Source organism: Heliangelus exortis, chromosome 2 (assembly GCF_036169615.1).
Source record: "Heliangelus exortis chromosome 2, bHelExo1.hap1, whole genome shotgun sequence".
Lineage (NCBI taxonomy): Eukaryota > Metazoa > Chordata > Aves > Apodiformes > Trochilidae > Heliangelus > Heliangelus exortis.
Genome location: NC_092423.1, coordinates 111,965,356 through 111,985,872, shown reverse-complemented (window position 1 = coordinate 111,985,872; position 20,517 = coordinate 111,965,356). Strand labels below are relative to the sequence as shown.

Sequence of the window (20,517 nt, the reverse complement as noted above, 5' to 3'; positions counted from 1 at the left end):
AATCAGCCCATCTCTCCAGTCTGTCCCAGGTCCCTCTGCAGAGCCCTCCTGCCCTTCATCTGATCCACACTCCCCCCCAGCTTAGTGTCATCTGCAAATTTGCTGATGATGGACTCAATCCCCTCATCTAAATCATCTATAAAGATATTAAACAGAAGGCGGCTCTGGGGAGGATCTTAACAGTATATATATATCTACAAAGTGATAACCACTGAACAGTCAGGAGAAAATAGGCACAAGTTGAAATACCATTTATTCCATGTAAATATATAAGAAAAAAAAAAGTAGCTTAATACTGGAACAAATTCATAATTCAAACAAATAATAATTCAAATACTGGAACAGTTCACCCATAGAGGGAGATATTGAAATCTTGACTGGACAGTGTACTAAGCAGCCTACTCTAGTTGGTCCTGCTTTAAGAAAGGACTCAGGCTAGAAAGTCTTTGGTGATCATTTTTAACCTCAACTACACAGTAATTCTGTAGCATTCAGTGCAATGGCATCACCTTATTGACATAACTACTTAGGGTGAGAATCATGTTCAACATTACTAGTACTAAGAAATCCTTATAATGCACAGTGAAAATAATTTTTGCAAGAGATCAGAGTGTCAGAGGGCTCCCAAAAACCTTACCATATAAAAATTATGGCCATCAAAAACTTTATCAACTTTGTCATCTTCTGTTTTAATGGAAGAGAAATAGATCTCCTCTTGCTTAGCATAAGGCCTATATTGCATAGAGTGTCTGTTCTCTTCATAGAGTTGTGCCAAGCCCAAACAACAAGAAATATTTTTAGGAGCAAGAGCAAGAGAATAAGCCACATGTTAGTCATACAACTCACTTCTGAAAGGTGCTCAAATACTGATGTGATGGAACATGTAAGAATGTGCAGAGACTAGAAAATGATGAGGTGAAGTCAAGGCAAGAGCATGGATTATTAAAGGCAAAACCTGAATTTAGGCACTTCAACATGGCAAGGGAAAGCTTTTAGCACAGAAACCTTTAAGAAAGGAAACAAGTGCCATGAAATTTCAGAATCTGAAGCCTACTGAGGGGGCTAATCAGACAGTGCAACCTGGGAGAGAGGGTCACACAAGAGAGACAGAGGTTTTAATACATATTCATCTTAGACTTGTAGGAAAGATATCAGGTAGGAAAAAATAAGAAGTTTTACAGATATATGGCTGAAATCTTAAGAGGGAAAACACGTGCATATACATATGGATACATGTCTATATACATATACATGTATATACAGACTCAATAGTGCAGAATTATTGGACAAGTAGTACCATATTCAATCTCTCTCATTTCTTGAAGATGAGATGAATTGTGTTTTTCTCCAAGATTGCTTGTGAGGTCTTTGCAATCCTTCTATTGGAACAAGTTTGATTTTGCTTTTTGCACAGCCTGTAGCTGATGGGTATCATTCTACATCCGTATCCCTTTTACCTCAGCAAGGAGTGAGGTTCATGCTGTTAGCACATACAATTTGTAGAGAGATGGGCAGTTTCAAGTGGAGCCAAAGCCAGCAGATATGCTTAAGGCAGTATAAAACAGTCATACTAACTGAAGACTGGGTTTCTCTGTTTTATTCAACAGTTTCTGGACGTAAATGGCCATTATGGCAAACAAGGACAGCTGGAAAATAGCAGGACACAAGCCATGCCCAGCTTTTAGGGATTGGCAGCCCCATGGTTAAGAGAGTGGATAGGTACATTAGCACTTGTGGTCACTTTTGCAATCTTCCCACTTGGGAAGGATTCTCACTGAGAGCATTACAGGCTATTTTATTTTAACAATGAGAGGGAAAGCATGAAAATGGATTTATTTTGACTTATTTTTATAATGTTTTGTTTTCTCCCACTGCCTCTCCTTTCAATTTAGAGATCTCAGTTTTGACTGATGAAAGAATTAATATGGATCCAGGAATGAAAGAAATTCACTAAAACACAACAGGTTCTCTATAGGGCTGATTCTAAAGGTAGGCATGTGAAGGGGGCCTACAGGAAAGCTGTGTGTGGCTTTTCACCAGAGAGGGTAGTGACAGGACAAGGTATAATGGTTTCAAACTGAAAGAGGGTAGATTTAGGTAAGACATTTAGAAAAAATTCTTTACCATGAGGGTAGTAAGATACAGGAATAGGTTGTCTAGGGAGGTTGCTCATGCCCTCTCCCTGGCAGTGTTTAAGACAAGGCTGGATGAAGCCTTATGCAGCCTGGTCTAGTGGGAGGCATCCTTGACCATGCAGGGGGGTTGGACCTAGACAATATTTAAGATCCCTTCCAACCCAAACCATTCTATGGATCTATGATAATTATTACTGCATAGTTAATTTTAAAGGAGTGTTAATTTTATTTAAACGGGAAGAAAGCAAAATGAAAAACAAAAGGTAAATCTCTTAAGTATTACACCTCCAAGTGATGCAATACAGCACACCTGATGAACAAAAATATTTACAGACATGTTACATGTAACTGGAAGGAAAACACTGGTTCTAAAACTTTAAGAATCTCAGCACAGGAATACTATTTATTAAGTTGTATGATCAAGTATCTCTTCAAGTATTAGTAGGAGCCCTGCTTTTCATCTACCTGTAGTACTTTCTGGCATTTTGCCCTTATAGAGTATGGAAGTGTTTAAGGAGCTCTTTAGACAAAGAAACTGTAAATAGTGTAACTGGGTATGGCACCAGCTTTGCAGGTTAGAAAAATTGGCTCATGCAGCAAAAATCACATCAGGGATGGATTACAGTTTCCAGTTCTCCTGAAATATAATGCATACTCCATGTCCCATGCTTGTAAGCATGGAACAACTATCTTCCTTAAAAAGTCACCAATCACAAAATATAACATGAGGTTAAAGTAAAGATTTTGCAGATTTCTTAGAAAAAAAAAAATCCATCAATCTTAATAGCTTAATACAGTGTTACCTAAGATAAAATTGCCAATATGTTGAGACCAGTAAGACCAATACTGCCCTAAAGATATTGTGAGTTTGTTTCATTATCAGCTATGCAAAGCACGGCATGGCAGAGTTATTGTTAAGGAGGTGCTTGGTCCTGCCACTTTCACTGGGGCCAGCATATATTTTGAAAGCAGATCTACTGAATCACTCAGTGATTTCATTATTACATAAACAGCAGAACTTGTAACTGAAGGTATGGAATTATTCCATGCTGAAGTAATCAAAATTGAGAGATTGTAGCTGGTTTTAACAGAAGATAATAGGCTTATAGTCTTCTACTTGGCTCTCTTTGACATAGAAGGGAATATTTGGCATGACCAAACATTAAAAGAATACTTTTAAAAAATAATTTCTTTATCAAACAGTGTGTGCACTCATAAGAGATTATGCAAACTATTTCAAAGAATAATGATGCAGAATACAGGGCTCTGGAGAACAGAATTTACAAAATAATTAAAGTTTCAGTGTCTTGAGCAACTCAACATACTGCCAAAATCAGTATTAAATACTCAGGGACTGTGATGACACCAGAGGAAACTGAAGAAAACAGATCACAATTGTGATGAAAGCTGTAACTTATGGTAGATTGATATTCCTCTATTGGAGGAGGAATTACTCTCAGCAGAAAAATTATGCTCTAAAAACCATTCCTGAATAGCAACAGAAGCAGAAAACCATAGCCTAGAAGTACTTTCTTTGAACACACAGGAACAATAAAAGAGCAAAGAGGGAAATCCATCAAATTTAAATTCCTTTCCTTTCCTATTCCCATATTGTTCATCCCAGACTTTCCCATCTGGTAGGAAAAGTTGCTAAACCACAAGGGCAAACATGGTGCAGCTTATACACAACTATTCTGTGAGAACTTAAACTCCAAGAGTGCAGCCAGAAACCAGAAATCCCCCCATCACACAACAACTGTAAAGTACCTTCAGAGAATTTCATGTGCTATAGAAATCTCCAAGGGCAAAAAACTTTTTACATGCTACCTGCATTACTCTGGAGTGCTACCAGAATTTAATCTAATTTACAGATCAGCCAAATCAGAAATAGCCAAAGTTAATGAATTTACACCAGCTGTATGAAAAAATGCAGTCAACATCAAAATTTATGTTCTAGATGAGCATCAAAATCACAAGAGTATATAGGGGAAGACTATTCGATGTACTCATATTTTAATAAATTTCTTTTTCCATTATTTTAACTGTTACTTTCTACTAGATTACTATTCTTGACTTTTATGAAGATAATTCAGTACAATTTTGTCTCCTTGTCTTTTTGTGTGCCATTGCACTGTCTGTTCTTATGATTATACCTGTGACCAAAAGGATTTTGGCATGACATGGTACCTAGATTTTTCTTCTTGGACAAGATTATGCTTATTTGTTTCCATTGCATTATTCTGAACTCTTGCAACTCCCTGCATCAAAAAGGGGGACACTTACTTAATAACACTTTATTAAAAAGGGGTTGTGTTCAGTTAAAGTAGCCTTCAAATATGCAGTGCACAAAAGTTGACAAAAAAAAAAACAATTTAGTCAACATTTTCCCCAATATAATTAACAGATTAAAGTAGCGTGATAGAAATCAATGAGGGTATCAATTTTTCTGCAGATTCACAGTTGTAAGCAATATTGATGTTATTAGATGATACTTTTAATATTGGAAAACTGCAGAGTTATAAAGTGCTGAAATATTTGGAGAGCAGCTTTCTTTCGGATTAACAAAAAATTCAGCTACCTTCTTACAATGAGATATTTAAGGGGGAAAATGTGATAAAAGGAAGCAAAATTACTCCATCTGGTTTTTTTTCTTTTCCTCCCCATTGATCAGCATTGACTGAATGATAAGTGGTTTTGAGAAATAATGGATGGAATGTGATCTGGTCAACCTTGAAGCTTTGATGGTGTGGTTACAACTCAGAAAGAAGCCTCTTCAAGAACCTCTGAAGTTTAAAGGTCTCATCACACAGAAATTTAAGTTTGATGACACAACTGGATTTTGTAAAAGGTTCACATTGTACTCCTCTGTCCAGATTGATCACACTTAAACTGCTGTGCTTAACCTCCAAGCTACTTCTGGGCTTTTAGTTGTATATCACCAAAGAAAACTCTCTGGCACCATGACCTGGGTATAGCCTAGAAGACCTAAACCTGGGTGCTGCTGTGGGTAACAACAGATCATCAGAACTCCTGGTATCAGGAGGTATCAGGTCTTGCTTTCATGATGAAAGGATAAAAGCGATGCTTTGAGAAACATACTGTTCCTTCAAAAAGAAAGGAAACAAACAAATATTTTCTGTACTTTCCATAATGAACTGAATAAATGAGTAAGAAGTTGCTGTCTGACAGCATTAACCAGCTGAATAAATATCCAAGACGATCATCTAGCTAGAACGATTCAAAATTAAACACTTTAGTCTTCAGAAAAACACTGATGTCACCTTCCTGTTTTGATATGAGATAATATTAAACTAGCATTATGTGCAAATTTCAGCCATTACTTAAATAGATGTAATAGAAATATGACGACTGACTTGCCTCTTTAAGAGCTTATGTGTATATATATATATATATATATATATATATATATTTCAAACTGGAAAAAAAGTAATTAAAAAATAATAGAAATATCCTGTCCTTCTGCCACTGATTTCCCATCATCTGTTTATTATGCATAAATAATTCCAACCTAAAGCAAATATTGCAGATTTAATGATTGCAACAGGTGTAATCCTGAGGAACTACAGGAACTGGAAGAAAGTGTAGGAATTACAGAAACACAGGAGAAGCCCTAGGAAACATCATGTTTCTGAAGGACCTCTAGGAGGTTTCTCTGAAGAAGAGAGAAATCTCCACATTTGCTTTGAGAAGCAGGACATCATTAATGTAAATCCCCTGAGTTAACCCACTCAGTGTTATTTGACTTTAGGCCCTGGCCCTCCCACCCCTTACTTCTTGCATTCTCCAGGAAAAAGTTCACATGGCAGCACGTTCCAGTGGAAATCTGAGGAAGTCCATGGAAGAGTTTAGAGGGGACAGTTTCCAAGACAGACATGCAACACAAGCCAGAGCAAGGATTATCTTACTACATCAACACAAAGAACAGGCAAAAAAAAAAAAATTCTGCCTCTGCAAATGGCCATCACCTAGTTAAAGCTAGCACATCAAGCAGGTGCAGGTCTGAAGCAGATTCTGAGAGACACGTCTGCTTGATGCAGTTCTGATACATTCTGCTGATTCAAATCTCACTATAATAAAAGTCAGCCACTCCCTCAGAAGCACTCAGTGATCCTTACCTATCTTACCTTTTTATTATCACTATTATCTAGTTTTGAGAAACACTATTTTGCACGTGTTTTTAATTCTCCATTATTTACATAACAGCCGCACTATACCTTAAATGTATCTTCACTGCTGGGATTAAACAGCTGGTGTTTCCCAGATCCCAAAATAATAGGACCAGAAGCTTTGTTTTCTCCATAAGCGTAAAGGGACACTGTTGCTGTCGTGCCAGCTGTTGCAGAATCCCCAGTGACTACAGTAATCTTCCAGTCTCCTTCTGTAAAGTACAAAATAAAATCAAAATGCTTTTAAAACTGTTACTGATATGTAGCAAGTAAACTGAAACATATAAATAAAAGCATAGTTTAGCCCTGGGATAGTAGCTGCTATGCACCTAAAAGGTAGTGATGCTGAGAACAGTGGCAGAAAATTGGGTAAATACCATAACAGTCAGACTCATCTCAGTCAAGTTGTGTAACTTCAAAGGTTGAGAAGGTTTGCAGCATAGTAGAGCTGGAAATGTGAACACAGAGCCCAGTGAGATTTCTAGCAATAACCCCGTGGATCATCACAGCAAAAGCTGATCTCCAGAATTTGGATTATGACACTACGTATAACCAAGAAATGCAATAGGAAAATGTCTCAAAGCAGCCCAATTAAGTAAAACTTCCTCTCATTTTATGTCAATGGAATACATCAATAAGACCTCTTTTTGCTGGAATGGAGGCATAGAAATAAGCTTACCATGAAAAAAATTTTAAAAAGATATTGGAGAAAATTCTGACACTAGACAAGGACTTTTTAGAAAATAATTATAAATAAAGCCTCCCTGACATGAAAATGTCATCTCTGCTGCCATACAATGCACACAAGTTATTTTATTACCTGAAAGCAGCTTATTACAAATCTCATTTTTAAAAAAGAACAATCCATAATTGGAAAATGCATTTGTACATCTGAAAAGCTGCTACTGCAGGCTCTTCACCCCTCTGTTGTTTGTAGCTTTTGTGTATATGAAAAAAGTTCCACTTAGTGACAAATTTATTCTGTGCAAGGTAAAAAATAAATTAAATACCAGCCCACAGTTATCTTACAAAGAAACGCCACAGTCTGCACTGCAGTTTTGCTAACAGAGAGTTGCCTGGTAATACCTGCATGATTTAAATCTGTTTTCAGCAGAAGAATTTCTCTCTGACCAACCCTACTACCCCTCAGTACTTTGCCCCACAAAGAGCAGGAAGTTTGATCTCCCGTTTTCCAGATTTTTATATCTGGCTGATGCCTGGTTTCGGAAGGTGGTAGATTTTTAAATACACATAAATACAGAGCTGGAAATTCAGAAAGCAGCCCATATGATCTGATTTGATCAGTCAGACCCAGCCAGCAGGTAAGGAGCAGCTCTGACGAGTCCCCCACCTGCAGTACTGTATCCACATCTGGGGAGATCATGACCTTTCCTGTGGAACAAGATTGTTGTTCAGTCTGAAGAAAAAAAGGTTCCAGGGTGACCTTTTTACAGCTTTGTATGTAGTTCACTGTAAGAAATTCTTCACTGTGAGGGTGTGAGACACTAGCACAGGCTGCCCAGAGAATTTGTGGGTGCTCCATCACTGAAAATGTTCAAGGCCAGGTTGGATGAGGCTTCAAGGAACTGGTCTAGAGGGAGGTGTCCCTGCCTGTGGGAAGGCGCATGGAATAGGTGATCTTTAAAGTTCTCTATCAACCTAAATCATTCTGTGATTCTATAAAGTGTATCGTGTGGTTTCCACTAAAAAATGTCAAACTACAGCCTGTAACAAACCCTTCTCTACTTTTGAAAATTTACGTGTTCACAACTTGCTCTACAGACCCACTTTCTTGGCTAAAAAACAACAGCCCCAGGCTACAAAAAAGATCAGCATCAATTAGAAGGGTGAAAAGCATCTATGCTGAAGAGGGAAACAAAGAGAAACAGGCAGGGGTTTCCTGCCCCACAGAACTCATTTACCAAAAGAGTCAGCCTCTTCTGTTTTCAAGGAATGTATTTATTCCTTTAAGAAAATTTTGTTTTAGAGCATTTGGCTAGACAATTCAATTTACAAGTGCTTCTGAAGAATGGTGTAGACAAAGGATAAAATATGATCTGCCTAAAAATTCAGAAGTCACCTGAATCTATTTATTGAGATTTACCTATTGGAGAGCATCCAAAGGAGAGCAACAAGGATGGTGAAGGGTCTGGAAGGGATGACTTATGAGGGGCAGCTGAGGTCACTTGGATTGTTCAGTCTGGAGAAAAGGAGGCTGAGGGGTGACCTCGTTGCAGCCTGTGGCTTCCTCACGAGGGGAAGAGATGGGACTGGCACTAATATTTTGACCCCTGTGACTGAAGACACAGAAGAAAAGGTAGGAAGCTGAATCAGGGGAGGCTTAGGTTAGATATTAGGAAAAGGTTTTTCACCCAGGCTGCACCTGATCCATGAAACAAGCTCCCAGGGAAGTGGTCACAATACTGAGCCTGCCTGAGTTCAAGAAGCATCTGGATGATGCTCTCAGGCACGTGGTGTGATTCTTGGGGTGCCCTACACAGAGACAGGAGTTGGATTTGAGGATCCTGATGGGTCTCTTTGAACTCAGCAGATTCTATTCTATGATTCTATTCTAATATTAAGTTTAGAGCAGGCAACATGCACTTTCTTTTGGACTTCTTCATTGTTTGATTTATTGTATCTCAAGGGTTTTTTATGATCTTTTCTATTCTATCATCCTCTCCAAGTCTCTCTTTTGTTAAGCTGGTACTCTTGAGACTAAATATTTTAGTTAGTGCACCTCCTGCTTCTGTAAGTGCAGTTTCAGTAAACTACTTTGCTCACACATAGAACTGTCAAGGTAAAAAAGGGAATCAAGCTTAGCTCAAAACGTGATAAAAAAGAGTTTTGGTTCACACTCCTCCATATGGACTTTGAGGCTTTTTCTGGAAACAGGCAGGGTGCTGTGTTTGAAGGAAAATGTGGGTATAGAAGAATCTTGAAATTTTTAATCTCTGATGCTAGAAATCCTCACTGCATTCCTTCGTGTTTCCAAATAGAACCTGGAAACAGTTAGTATTACAAACACATAATTTTCATTCTCTTTGGCATAAAAGCTGGGGTTTGTTCTGTTGAGATGGAATATCAATAGATCCTTAATGACTGACTAAGAATACACATTGAGGAGAAAGGAATACAGAAAGATGTGTAACGAGGTGAGCACCATTTAGCATACACGGAGGAAACATGCAACCTGACACCAAGTGCATCTCTGAGGACATCAGATTGTGGTACCTTACCACTTCTAGAAATATTCTTTTTTTTCTCTTTTTTGTTTCTGGAATATTAGAAATAATACAATACAACAGACAGTTCTACTTCCAGAAAAATAATTCTGTTAAACAAAGCAAAACAAAAAAACAGAAAAAAAACGCCAAAAACAAACCCCAAAAAACCTGACAGCAAATTCCCCTCCCCCCCCCCAAAAAAAAACCCAAAACAAACCAGACTAAGCAGACTGAAATGAAAGAATGTAAAGTAGGATTTCTAAGTGCAGATCATGTGGAAATGAGGCATGCAGAACAGCTGAAGCACAGAGTGTTGAATGGAAAATGAAGACCTTCTGAAAAAGACATACAAAGAAAGAAGGTTGAATATTCTTGTGATTCAAAATAAAGCTTATAATACAGTGGAACTGGAATATAATTTTAAAATAACTGGGTACAAATTTTATCCCTAGCTGCATACAAATAGCAAAAATTGTGTAAAACTGTCTTCATTAAAGAAGAAGACTAAAGCAGCATTTAAAGTTTTTTCTTGCATTTTCAGCTGCCAACTTATTTGAAATTCTGCAAAAAAAAAAAAAAAAAAAAAAAAAAAAATCCAATGCTTAATAAAGGACCTATCATTTAATATTAAAGGAAAGGTTTGAAAGTGATTAAAAAGACATTCTGTAATACTAGCCAACACAAGAAAACTTTCCCTCTAGTTCATTCCCTCATTACTTTCTCACCATCACCTGTACTCATTATACAGTGCAAACACTGTGTATTCTCTCAGAAATATTACAAAGGAAGCTGCAAAATAGTTAACTCTGATGTTTAAATTGTAAAATCAGACCAAATTTCTTCAGAGGAAAAAATCACAAATTATTTAGCTTAACTCTACAAAGTTAAAATAAACTTTACCTTGGGGGTACAGCTCAATTTCTGAATGAAGTACACCTTGGGACATAAATGGGAGCCACCTAAGAATAAGAAAAAAAAAGAAAAGAAAAGAAGACGACAGGCAGGAATCGATCCACATCTTATTTTCCTACCAAATATTTATAATAGCATTTGATTTGATAAGTGTTAAAGTAGAAATTATTTGACCCAACAAATGATTTTATTTGTGCACACATAAGAACTGTGTAGTGTAAACTATACCTGTGTCAGATTAAGAGACTGACATGGCACAATTGTACTTATTGCTATAGTTAAACAGAATATTGCACAGTACACTTTTTTTCAATACTAGGGATTGAGTTTTAAGTATAATTTGTACGTATTTATTGCACTATTTTAAAAATCATATTTCAGTATTAAAAACAAAGAATTTAATACTGCTCTTCTTTATTCTTCCTACAAACTGAGGACAGATAGTTGAGCCTGAATGAATACAAATTAGGGCAAACATTGGTTATGTTTCTTAGTCCTGTTACTATTTGCTACCAATAGTTTTGAAACCTTTTCATTCAGAACATGGACTATTAACTCCTTCTCCTTCCTGGAAAAAAAAGCAGCTGGTTTTATAAAAAAAAAAAAAACAAAACAAAAAAACAAACCAGCATGTTGCTGGGCTGTTGTTTTTTATCTACTCCCACCTCCTCCTACCCCTCCTTCTACCTCTTCCGTGGATCATTCCAGGAATGATCTAAACTATTCATTCTCCTATGAACCATGTTGGAAATCCAGCATAAGCTGGGCAGGATTACTTCAGAGTGGCTTTTCAGACTTCCTAATTTTCTGTTTTGAAACCATATGCCAGTAGTCCACATAAGAATTAGTCCCCAAGAAATGCATTTATCATACTAGTCAACTACTTCAGTATCACTCCTACTACAATGTCACTTCTGCTAAACCCTAACAAGACAGATATTTTCTACAGTCCTGAATTAAAAAAAAAATCAGCCTGTAACTAACAAATACTGTAAAACTGAAACCCAGTGAGAGGTGTTGAATGTTCTGTGCAGTAGAGCACAGTGTTTCAACTTTACATTTACAGGAATTTTACCCTTGACCCCCACCACTGACCTATTTTAATCCTTTTTCAGCAAGAGTGTTTCCTTGTTGAAAAGCTAGGCATGAAAAAAACCAACTCTCTCTGTTCTTGACAGTGTCTGTCACTGAATCTTTTGTTTTGCTGATCAGCATCTGGTGTTATCTGTTCTGTTATCACAGAACTGATACAGCAAAGTGCCCTGACATGCATCATCCCTAAGACATGTTACCCACTGGCAGACAGCTATGACACAAGAGTTGATTTTTCATGGTTTAGGTAGGCAGCTGGCCTGATTTCTCTGTAGAACTTCCATCAGGAAACTATACCCTTATTTCTTTAGAAAGGTATCAATCACAGCAAGCAACAGCTGGTCAGCATCAAAATCTTCTCCAGACAAATACTCACTCTTATACTACTATTTAAAAATAGGATTGTTTTAAGACATATCTCAGTTTTGGAAAGCTGGATCAAGGTGGGAGAGCATCTTTAATCCTGTGCTCAGGATGTGACACCAAGAGTTTCAAGAAGCTGTTCAAGGTTAAGTAACAAATTCATAAAAAAACATACAATATAACTAGGAATCCTGCATTTATTAGCAGTTATTAACTAAGCTAGTTATTAACTAATTATTTATTAACAAATTATTAACAAAATGTTATTAATTCTGGTGCTTTTTCACATTGTTTCTCTAAATTTCCTTCATTTCACTTGAGTGATGCACATAGTCATGAGACAGACTGCAAAATTGGAAACTCCTAATGTGGGCTTACCATAATATTTTTCCAAACATGCAAAATGCAGTTTTTGATTTTTAAGATGCTCATTTAATAACTTAAATGGAGCAACAACAAAATAATTCTGAATTTTGGGCATCAAATTTGTCTCTCTAGCAACGCTGTTGTTCACAAAGAGAATGCATGCTATTTATTGATGGCAAAACTTTTTTTCCTTGCCATTTAAAAATGCACCTAATTTAAAACCTTTGTGTGTGCTTTATTTTTCTTTCCTGACTAGATAAGTCACACTAATAGCACTGATCTTTTTATCACACAACTGCACTGCACAATCTAGTAACAGCCACAGGGCACGGTCTTAAGTTGTGCCAGGGGAGGTTTAGGTTGGACATTAGAAAGAATTTCTTTACAGAGAGGGTGATCAAGCATTGGAATGGGCTGCCCAGGGAAGTGGTGGATTCTCTGTCCCTGGAGATATTTAAAAAGAGACTGGATGTGGCACTCAGTGCCATGGTCTGGTAACTGCAGCGGTAGTGGATCAAGGGTTGGACTTGATGATCTCTGAGGTCCCTTCCAACCCAGCCAATTCTATGATTCTATAAGTATTTAACCTTTGCTATGGACCACACAGCTTATTACCTGGAGCAATCATTTCTTGAACAAGTAACCTTCTGGATTTTATGAAACTACAAAATAATCCAAATTTATCTTTCCCTGGTAAATGCATATGTAGTGCATTGTTTGACATAACCATGCCACTGATACATATCTCAGAATATTGGTGTAGAAGCTACCTTTCACAATTGAAAACGTATTCCAAGTTGTTCTGGGCTTCTCTGACAATGACTTTATCACAGTACCAATACTGGGACTTGAGATGAGCCTCACAGCGCAACAGCACCTTCTGCAGTTTCCCAAGACATACAGCTTCCATTTCAAATGTGGTGACCTGGAAGACAGGAGCAAACAGTCTGTATTTTGCCAGTACCAAGTTAGTCTGAAAGGCAAAGTATTTTAATAGCCTGATTAACTCTCCCAGTGTTACAAAGGTTCCCACTGTTTTTAACGGCAGCTGGGCTGTATTTAGAGCGTTTGGATCTGAAAAGTTCAATGTCTTTTGAGTATGCATGAGTGGAAATGGGAAAACATAACTAGAATCAGACCCACATAAATTGTTTTTTCAGCTATTGGGTGAAAGGTTCAGGTTGGTAATTTCCTGTCACAGTAAAAAGCATCTAGCTTTCTATCTCTAATGTAACAGTCCCGGTCACTATTCTCAGTAAAAGGAAAATTTAGGAAAGAACCACACTGGAATGGTGTCTGTGGAATTCATATCTGTAAAGATCTCAGTCCTCAGTAAATGGCAGAATCGAGGCTGTGCAACTCTAGTTCTCCCTTGTGTATGTCTAATATATGATCACAAGTTATTCTCTCTGAAGGATCACTGCCTCAAATTGTGCACAGACAGGACTGCAGCTTTTTAATACTTCTTTTTATCTTCATTATCTTGATGACTCTATGCATTATTTACCACAACCACTCAAACACTTCAGTGAAGCAGAACTGATTTCCCCAGTGACTTCACTTTTGCCCTTTTTCCATAGTGCCCTGGTTTTCTGATATTTATGCTGATATTTATTTTTCGAAAGGCCATCTGCATAATGTTTCATTTTACATTGATAGCTGAGGTACAGACATTATTGCCAAGAGCTGTCAAGATGCATAGTAGTTTGGGTGCTCAGCTGAGGAACAGAGGGGTTAATTTATCATCATAGTTAGCATTTCAAAGAGATTACTATGTCCAGAGCAGAATTCTCTTTGAACAAACCTCAGTTACAGCTATGGTTGCTCAATAATGCTAAAACGGTTAGGCAGCAAAACAGAAAAAGTGGACATTTAGGGAAGTCTTACTTTAAGTCATTTGCCCAATATCATGTAGCATATCTATGGCAGGGATTAAATGAATTTTCTTCAAGTCAGCACTGAACTGCCTCTGTTATAAAATTATGTATCCCGTGCCTTGCTCCACTCCTCCATACATTCCACTGTCTTGTTCACCCATTTCCATAACAAAGAGCACTTTGAGTCACCCTCCTTAGTCCCTGCATAAGTGATATGCTAAATTTACTATCAGTCTGGCTAGAATTATTCCCTCCAGAAAACTCCACTTAAATTCTGAATTTCAACTGGAATAGAATTTTCTATCTAATACATTAGTAATGGTATAAAATGGTATATTTTTAAATAGTATAGATAACTCTGAAGTTTCCCAGTAGGTTATTTTTATGCTTCGCATTTTAGATACTTTTTATTTTTTAATTACGTATTCTACTAAAAGGTTGATGCCATTTGACATGTAAGTGTTCATTCTCAATCGCTCACAAAGGCCTGATAGAAGGTCATAAGAAGGGTAGTGGCAGAAATAGGATTAAACTCAGTAGCTCCTGAAATTCAGCCATTAGAAACAGAAAATCACAATGATGGATCTTTTACTTATGTAGGAAATCAGAGGTAATTGAAAGAAAAATTAATTTCAATCTGCCCTGCATTAATCACAATAATATACCGTTATACATTAAAAGAAATACAAAACAAACACTCTTGCTAATATCTGAAATCCTTGACCAATTTCTGTGTAGTCTTTCGGAATCAGCTATACTCATTAAGCCTTGATAGAATTTGTTTTATATTCATAGGCAGCTCTTCTCATAATTTTTCTTTCATTTTTTCCAATTTTTTCTTTCATACCTGTGTTTTCATTCATTCATTCAAGTTATTTCTGCATTAGTATAGATTTATTTTCCTTAGTCACTAAAATTTTTTCTAAACCTCTGTGATCTTTTTTATAAGGAAAGTATTAAGACCAGTAGAAGTTTCTTAGTTATATTAATATGGCTAAGCAAATTGCTTTTCAGACTTACCATTCCTCTCTGAAATGTTACTGGTACACCAGATTTATGCAGAAGTCTTTGACCAGAATCTCCTCTTGTTCCATAGATACACAGATAAACTGACAAATCTGAATCAGCTTGCTCCATGTCACCAGTGTAGACAGAAACATGGTATAAAACAACTTCCAAAAATAACCAAAAGAAGAAAACACACGTTTAGTCACAATTCATTTTACTCATCACTCTAATTTAATGGAAATAATGTCAGCAAAATAAATTGCAGTTAGTCTAACTAAGGTTGCTAGGACCAACCACATTTATGAATATACAGCAGATGGAATATAATTCAGATTACAGTAATACTGAAAATCAATTAACCAATACATAGGTAACTGTGTAACTGAAGTACACACATACTTGGATAGATAGGCTTCCCATCCTCCACAAGTGGAAGTTCCCAGAGAAAACTTCTATCATCACGATTCTTTGACAGCCGTGTGTTTCCTGGAAAATTCAGTGTTTCCTTGCTCCTCAGATTTATCAGTGTCACCTAGAGAAGCAGCAATTCCAACTATGACTCAGTTCACTCTTTGCAGTGCTTCTCTTCTCCAAAGCAGAACATATTTTTCTATATATTTTCATCTTTCTCAGAAAGCAGTAACACAATCAGACATACAAAATTGTTACTTGAAAACATTTTTACTTTGGCCACTACTTTGAAACTTGACTTCTCACTAGGAAGGATCTTTATTCACACCTGTGGTACTGCAGCTGAAGCTGTGACACTCTTCTTTGAATATGCCTTGGACTTTAAAATTATCTTATTCTTGGAATAAATACATCTGTAATCAAAATGTTCTTTTTTTCCATAAGAAATATCACCTATTCTGATTTATATCAATGAATGACTTTTATGTAACACTTTCTGTAGTAATGAACACAGAAAACTTTCTGGCAAGAGATGTTAGGTGAGACTGGGCTTCTGGAAGATTTTGAAAGACATTTTTATATTAAAATAAAAACAGAATGGAACTTCTCATTTATATCTTTCTGGACTTTGGCAAGGAGAGGATATGTTGAGATATTAAATAAATTTGTATTATATTTGGCTCTTCTACAGCAGAACAAAAGACATCTTTGGAATCAGCATCCTCTATTTGTTCCTCTGAAGATAGAATTCAAATTCCTAAGCTATTTCCCTCCCTCTGTACCTTGTGATATGTGTCTTGCTTTTTTCCTATAACAAAAGTAGTCTCTTTTATTGGAGCATTTTTTCTTGGTCTTGAGCTATAACAATGTTTACTACAGTTTTTTTCCAGAAGCTTTCACTAGCAAAAGGAAGCCAAAAAAAAAAAAAAAAAAAAAAAAAAAATCACCTTTCTAGAGTTGTGTTTTGAACGTGCATATAGTATGCATAAACCTTGCAAATAAAATTATGAAAACAAAAATTCACTTTCTAATTCTAACACTTAGGAAATCAGTGCAATATATGATTTCACCTCACTTTTCCAACAAAATAATATTTCAAGTAAAATAAACACTTCTATTGGCACCAAAGCAGGTATTTATTCTAACAATAAATAGTTTTGCAGCAGTCACTCATGGTCTCTAACGTTTATTGGCAGAGCTCCCCCTGCTGATTCCTAACAATTGCAAATATTAACAGCTTTGATCAGAAAAACACAGCTTTCAACATGATTTATTTCTTTCTGTGAAAAGCAATATTTGAAATCCCAACATTATCTTATGAAATTTGGACCAAAATGTAAAAAAATACTTTGTAATCACCAGGATGAAAACCATAATTCCTGAAGCCATTGGAGCAACTGGAATATTTATACTTACATTTGGTTTTGGTACAGTTACAGTTAAGGCCTTTGGGTTAATGTCAAAAACTATTATTACTGCATAATTATGATTGCCTAAATCAGCATTTTTAAGATTAATTAAAGGCCAAATTACAAGCTTATGTCTTTCACAGATCCAAAATAAGAAAAAGAAGACAAATACTTATGAACAATTCTGAAATAAATCTTACATGTGGGTCAGCATTAGCAAGAGTTTAGTACGAATTTAATCTGGTGAACATCCCTAAATATTGTGAGAATCATAAAGTTAAAACCAAAGCAGAAAAGAATAATTCATTCACCAAATTGAAAAAAGACAGTGGTTTCTTTTTCCCTGAAAATAGTTTTATTTGTGAGCTATCTTTGGGCCTACTAGGACGAGCCTGCTTAAGCAAACTTTGTTGATTCTTCATATGTACTTGTCATGGGATAATTGTTGCTCCATTATTTTCAGGGTTTTGTAGCTGGACTTTATAATTTCCCTAACACAAACTGAGGACTAGAGACAAACTTTCAGAACAAATACACTAATATTGGCATCTCTGAATTACTTGAATTAGGAATAATTGCAAAATAATGCTGTGTATATTCATCTCTCGGAGGATGAGAATATCAGTGCTTTTGTCATCTCTAAAGCAACCTAAGAAGACAAAGCAGTAAAGATCTATCACAATCAGCATTTTTTTGATTTATGGAGCTCTGGCTGTATGAAAAGATGGACCTCTGGTTCATATAAAAATTATTCAAGCATAAAACAATCACCATGTGAAATCTCACCCTTTGTAAGTTCCACTCTGATTTTTCATTCAGTAATTCATCCAGTTCAATTCTTATCTTGTAGATGTTTCCAATGCTTTTTATTTTAACCTGAATAAAGCCAGAACAATACAACATATAACTAGAGACAAAAAAGTGTATATGACTTGTACTTAAACTGGTGCAGTAGAGGCTGCATGCTGATTAAGTAAGGCCATACCTTGCAAACTAACACCATTAAAAGACATTTCAGTCTCAGTCACCCACATATAAGAAAGAAGCAGATTCCTAATAGCAGACACAGGCCTGTGAAATTCTATGCTTAAAAGTGTAACATTCTTCAGTAAATCTTGCTTTAAAAAAAACATAATTCTAAACATTTCCCTTTCTGTATTTGTAATGATCACATGTGAAATAAATTAAAAATCCAGTTTTCATTTATGCAAAAAATCTATTTGCCCTGTATTTCTACATTTTGCCATTAATTTGATTTGGGATATATTTCTGGAAAAAATACAGCTACATCACATGTGGGGGGGGAAAAAAGCACCATATGCATAAAACTACATCTCTGCAATTGGTCCCAGGTTTCTCTAAATCACTGGAGTGGAACAGGAAGAGTGGCAACATTTGATTGCCAGATTTTGAATTACAGGATCCAGAAAAGAGACTGTCTCTGTTTTGCCTAAGCAGATTTGTCTGAGCTGCAGTTTGAAGAGCTTATAGCCTAGTGGTATCACAGTGCTGGCCAGGAAAATTATTTGGCAGGTGATTGAACTCTTCAAAGTTTGAAAAGTGAAAAAAAGTTGATGAGGGCCATTCATGAGAGTAATGTGGAACACAAAATTATTTTCACTAAAGCACAGGTCACAAATCTTTCATAATGCAACACAGCAACACGATCATAAATACTAATATGTCAAAGTGAAGGATAGAAAACTTTTGGAGACCTTGAAGAGTAAGCTACCAAACACTGAGAGAACATATGCAGAACTTTGAAAATCAGTGATATAATCGTTGCTTTCTGACTATAATTTGCATTCATTTGCACTTTTTTTACACCTTCAAGCATTATATGTGTTCTTACTTATTAAACCTTTGCCCTATGCAACCCTATCTTATCCCACTTACCTGGGGTTTATTAGAAGTATAACCAGTATTTAAAGTGAGCATAAATAATTTTAAATTATTTGCACTGTACTGCTAGGAAAGGAAACATAAGTGCATTATTCTTTACCTTAATTAATAAAAAGTTCCCTTCTCTATCCAGAGGTCAGAATTACTTCAATTTCTGTATCAGCTTTTATCTGTGCTTTTGTATAAAAACTATGTTAGAGTCACAACATTACCATGCTTTAGTCAAAGATTGACTTGACACAACTTTTGCCTTGAACTTTTACCATTGAAATGGACTCAGTAAATCACATTTGTTGTTTGAGAAAGCACCTGAGAAATTCACACCTGTATTTGTATTGGTATAACTGCTACATTGACCTGAATTTCATTTAAAATTTCATTTAAAAAATTAACCCCAATTCCAGGCTTGCAGCACTGATGTGTCAATATAGTTCCTGTCTTTTCCATCAGCTTAAGAAAATAGCTTTGTTTTGTGGAGTCAGATTCTGATATCCCTGTTTATGCTGCATAATATTTCTCTCTATAAGAAATCTTGTTAGCTGTAACTTGGAGGCCCTGGGATTAAAGTAGTAGCAAAATAAGGGCATGTGCATGGCTTGACTGAAAAAACAACTATTGCCATTTCCCATATTTCATGAAAAAAAAAACCCCACTTCTCAAGTCGTATGAGATCCTGCCTTGTCATTCACAGAGCTGATGCTCACTGAATATACAGTGCTGTCATGTTTTCCATTCTAATTAATCCTTCTTTATACTTCTGGCTAAAAAAAAAAGAGTTACATGATGATTTGTCATTTCATTTATCAATATAAAATGTAAATATATTTTATATTTATTTTATATTTATTTATAATTTTTTATATTTATTAAATTTATTTTATATTAAGCTATGTCAGAATGCAGAGGGATTTCTGCCTAAAAGAAGGAGAGAAGAAATCCTCTGATTTTTCTCATGCACATTTTTGAAAAGTATTCAACAGCCCATGACTACTCACAATGGCTAAGATACAAGAGGGAAGGCAACATATGAATGGCTTTCAGTTCTCCAGATAGTTTAACTCAAATTTTTCATAGTTGTGCATGCTGGTAAAGTGAAAGATAAAAGAAAACTGGCTCCAAATTGCCTGAATATAACAGGCTTTCAGAAGCTATAACTCCTGGACAAAGCTATTATTAGGCTGATTTCTTAAAAAAAATTAAATCTGTTTTCTTCTGCTCTAGAAAATATCTGTTGAACCATATTAATCTCAAAGAAGATGTAATTATTTTTTAAGCTTTGCATTCTCCTTTGTAAAGTGCTGTGAGATGAAGCCCTGGAGAGGGGCGGGGACCCAGAAAGTTGGTCAGTATTCAAGGATCAGCTCCTGCAAGCCCAGGAGCAATGCATTCCAACAAAGAAGAAGGAAGACAAGAATGCCAAGAGGCCTGCATGGATGAACAAGGAGCTCCTGGACACACTTAGATGTAAAAAGTCTAAAGATGCTGGAAGCAAGGACAAGTAGCCTGGGAGAAGTACAAAGAAGTTGTCTGAGCAGCCAGGAATCAGGTTAGGAAAGCTAAAACCCAGACAGGATTAAATCTGGCCAGGGACATCAAGGGCAATAAGAAAAGCTTCTATAGCTACATCA

At 36.2% G+C, this 20,517-nt stretch overlaps 1 protein-coding gene across 1 annotated transcript in view; it reads right to left on the bottom strand.

The window, feature by feature from the left end:
* The window catches only part of RP1 (RP1 axonemal microtubule associated), a 168,579-nt gene that overhangs the window by 96,744 nt on the left and 51,318 nt on the right, over positions 1-20,517 (bottom strand). The window contains exons 19-24 of the mRNA XM_071737560.1: positions 17,774-17,863; positions 15,567-15,699; positions 15,180-15,331; positions 13,053-13,207; positions 10,450-10,508; positions 6,371-6,534 (exon numbers count right to left, since the gene is read on the bottom strand). Of these exons, the coding sequence (XP_071593661.1) occupies positions 6,371-6,534; positions 10,450-10,508; positions 13,053-13,207; positions 15,180-15,331; positions 15,567-15,699; positions 17,774-17,863 (753 nt within the window). The remainder of the gene's footprint in view (positions 1-6,370; positions 6,535-10,449; positions 10,509-13,052; positions 13,208-15,179; positions 15,332-15,566; positions 15,700-17,773; positions 17,864-20,517) is intronic.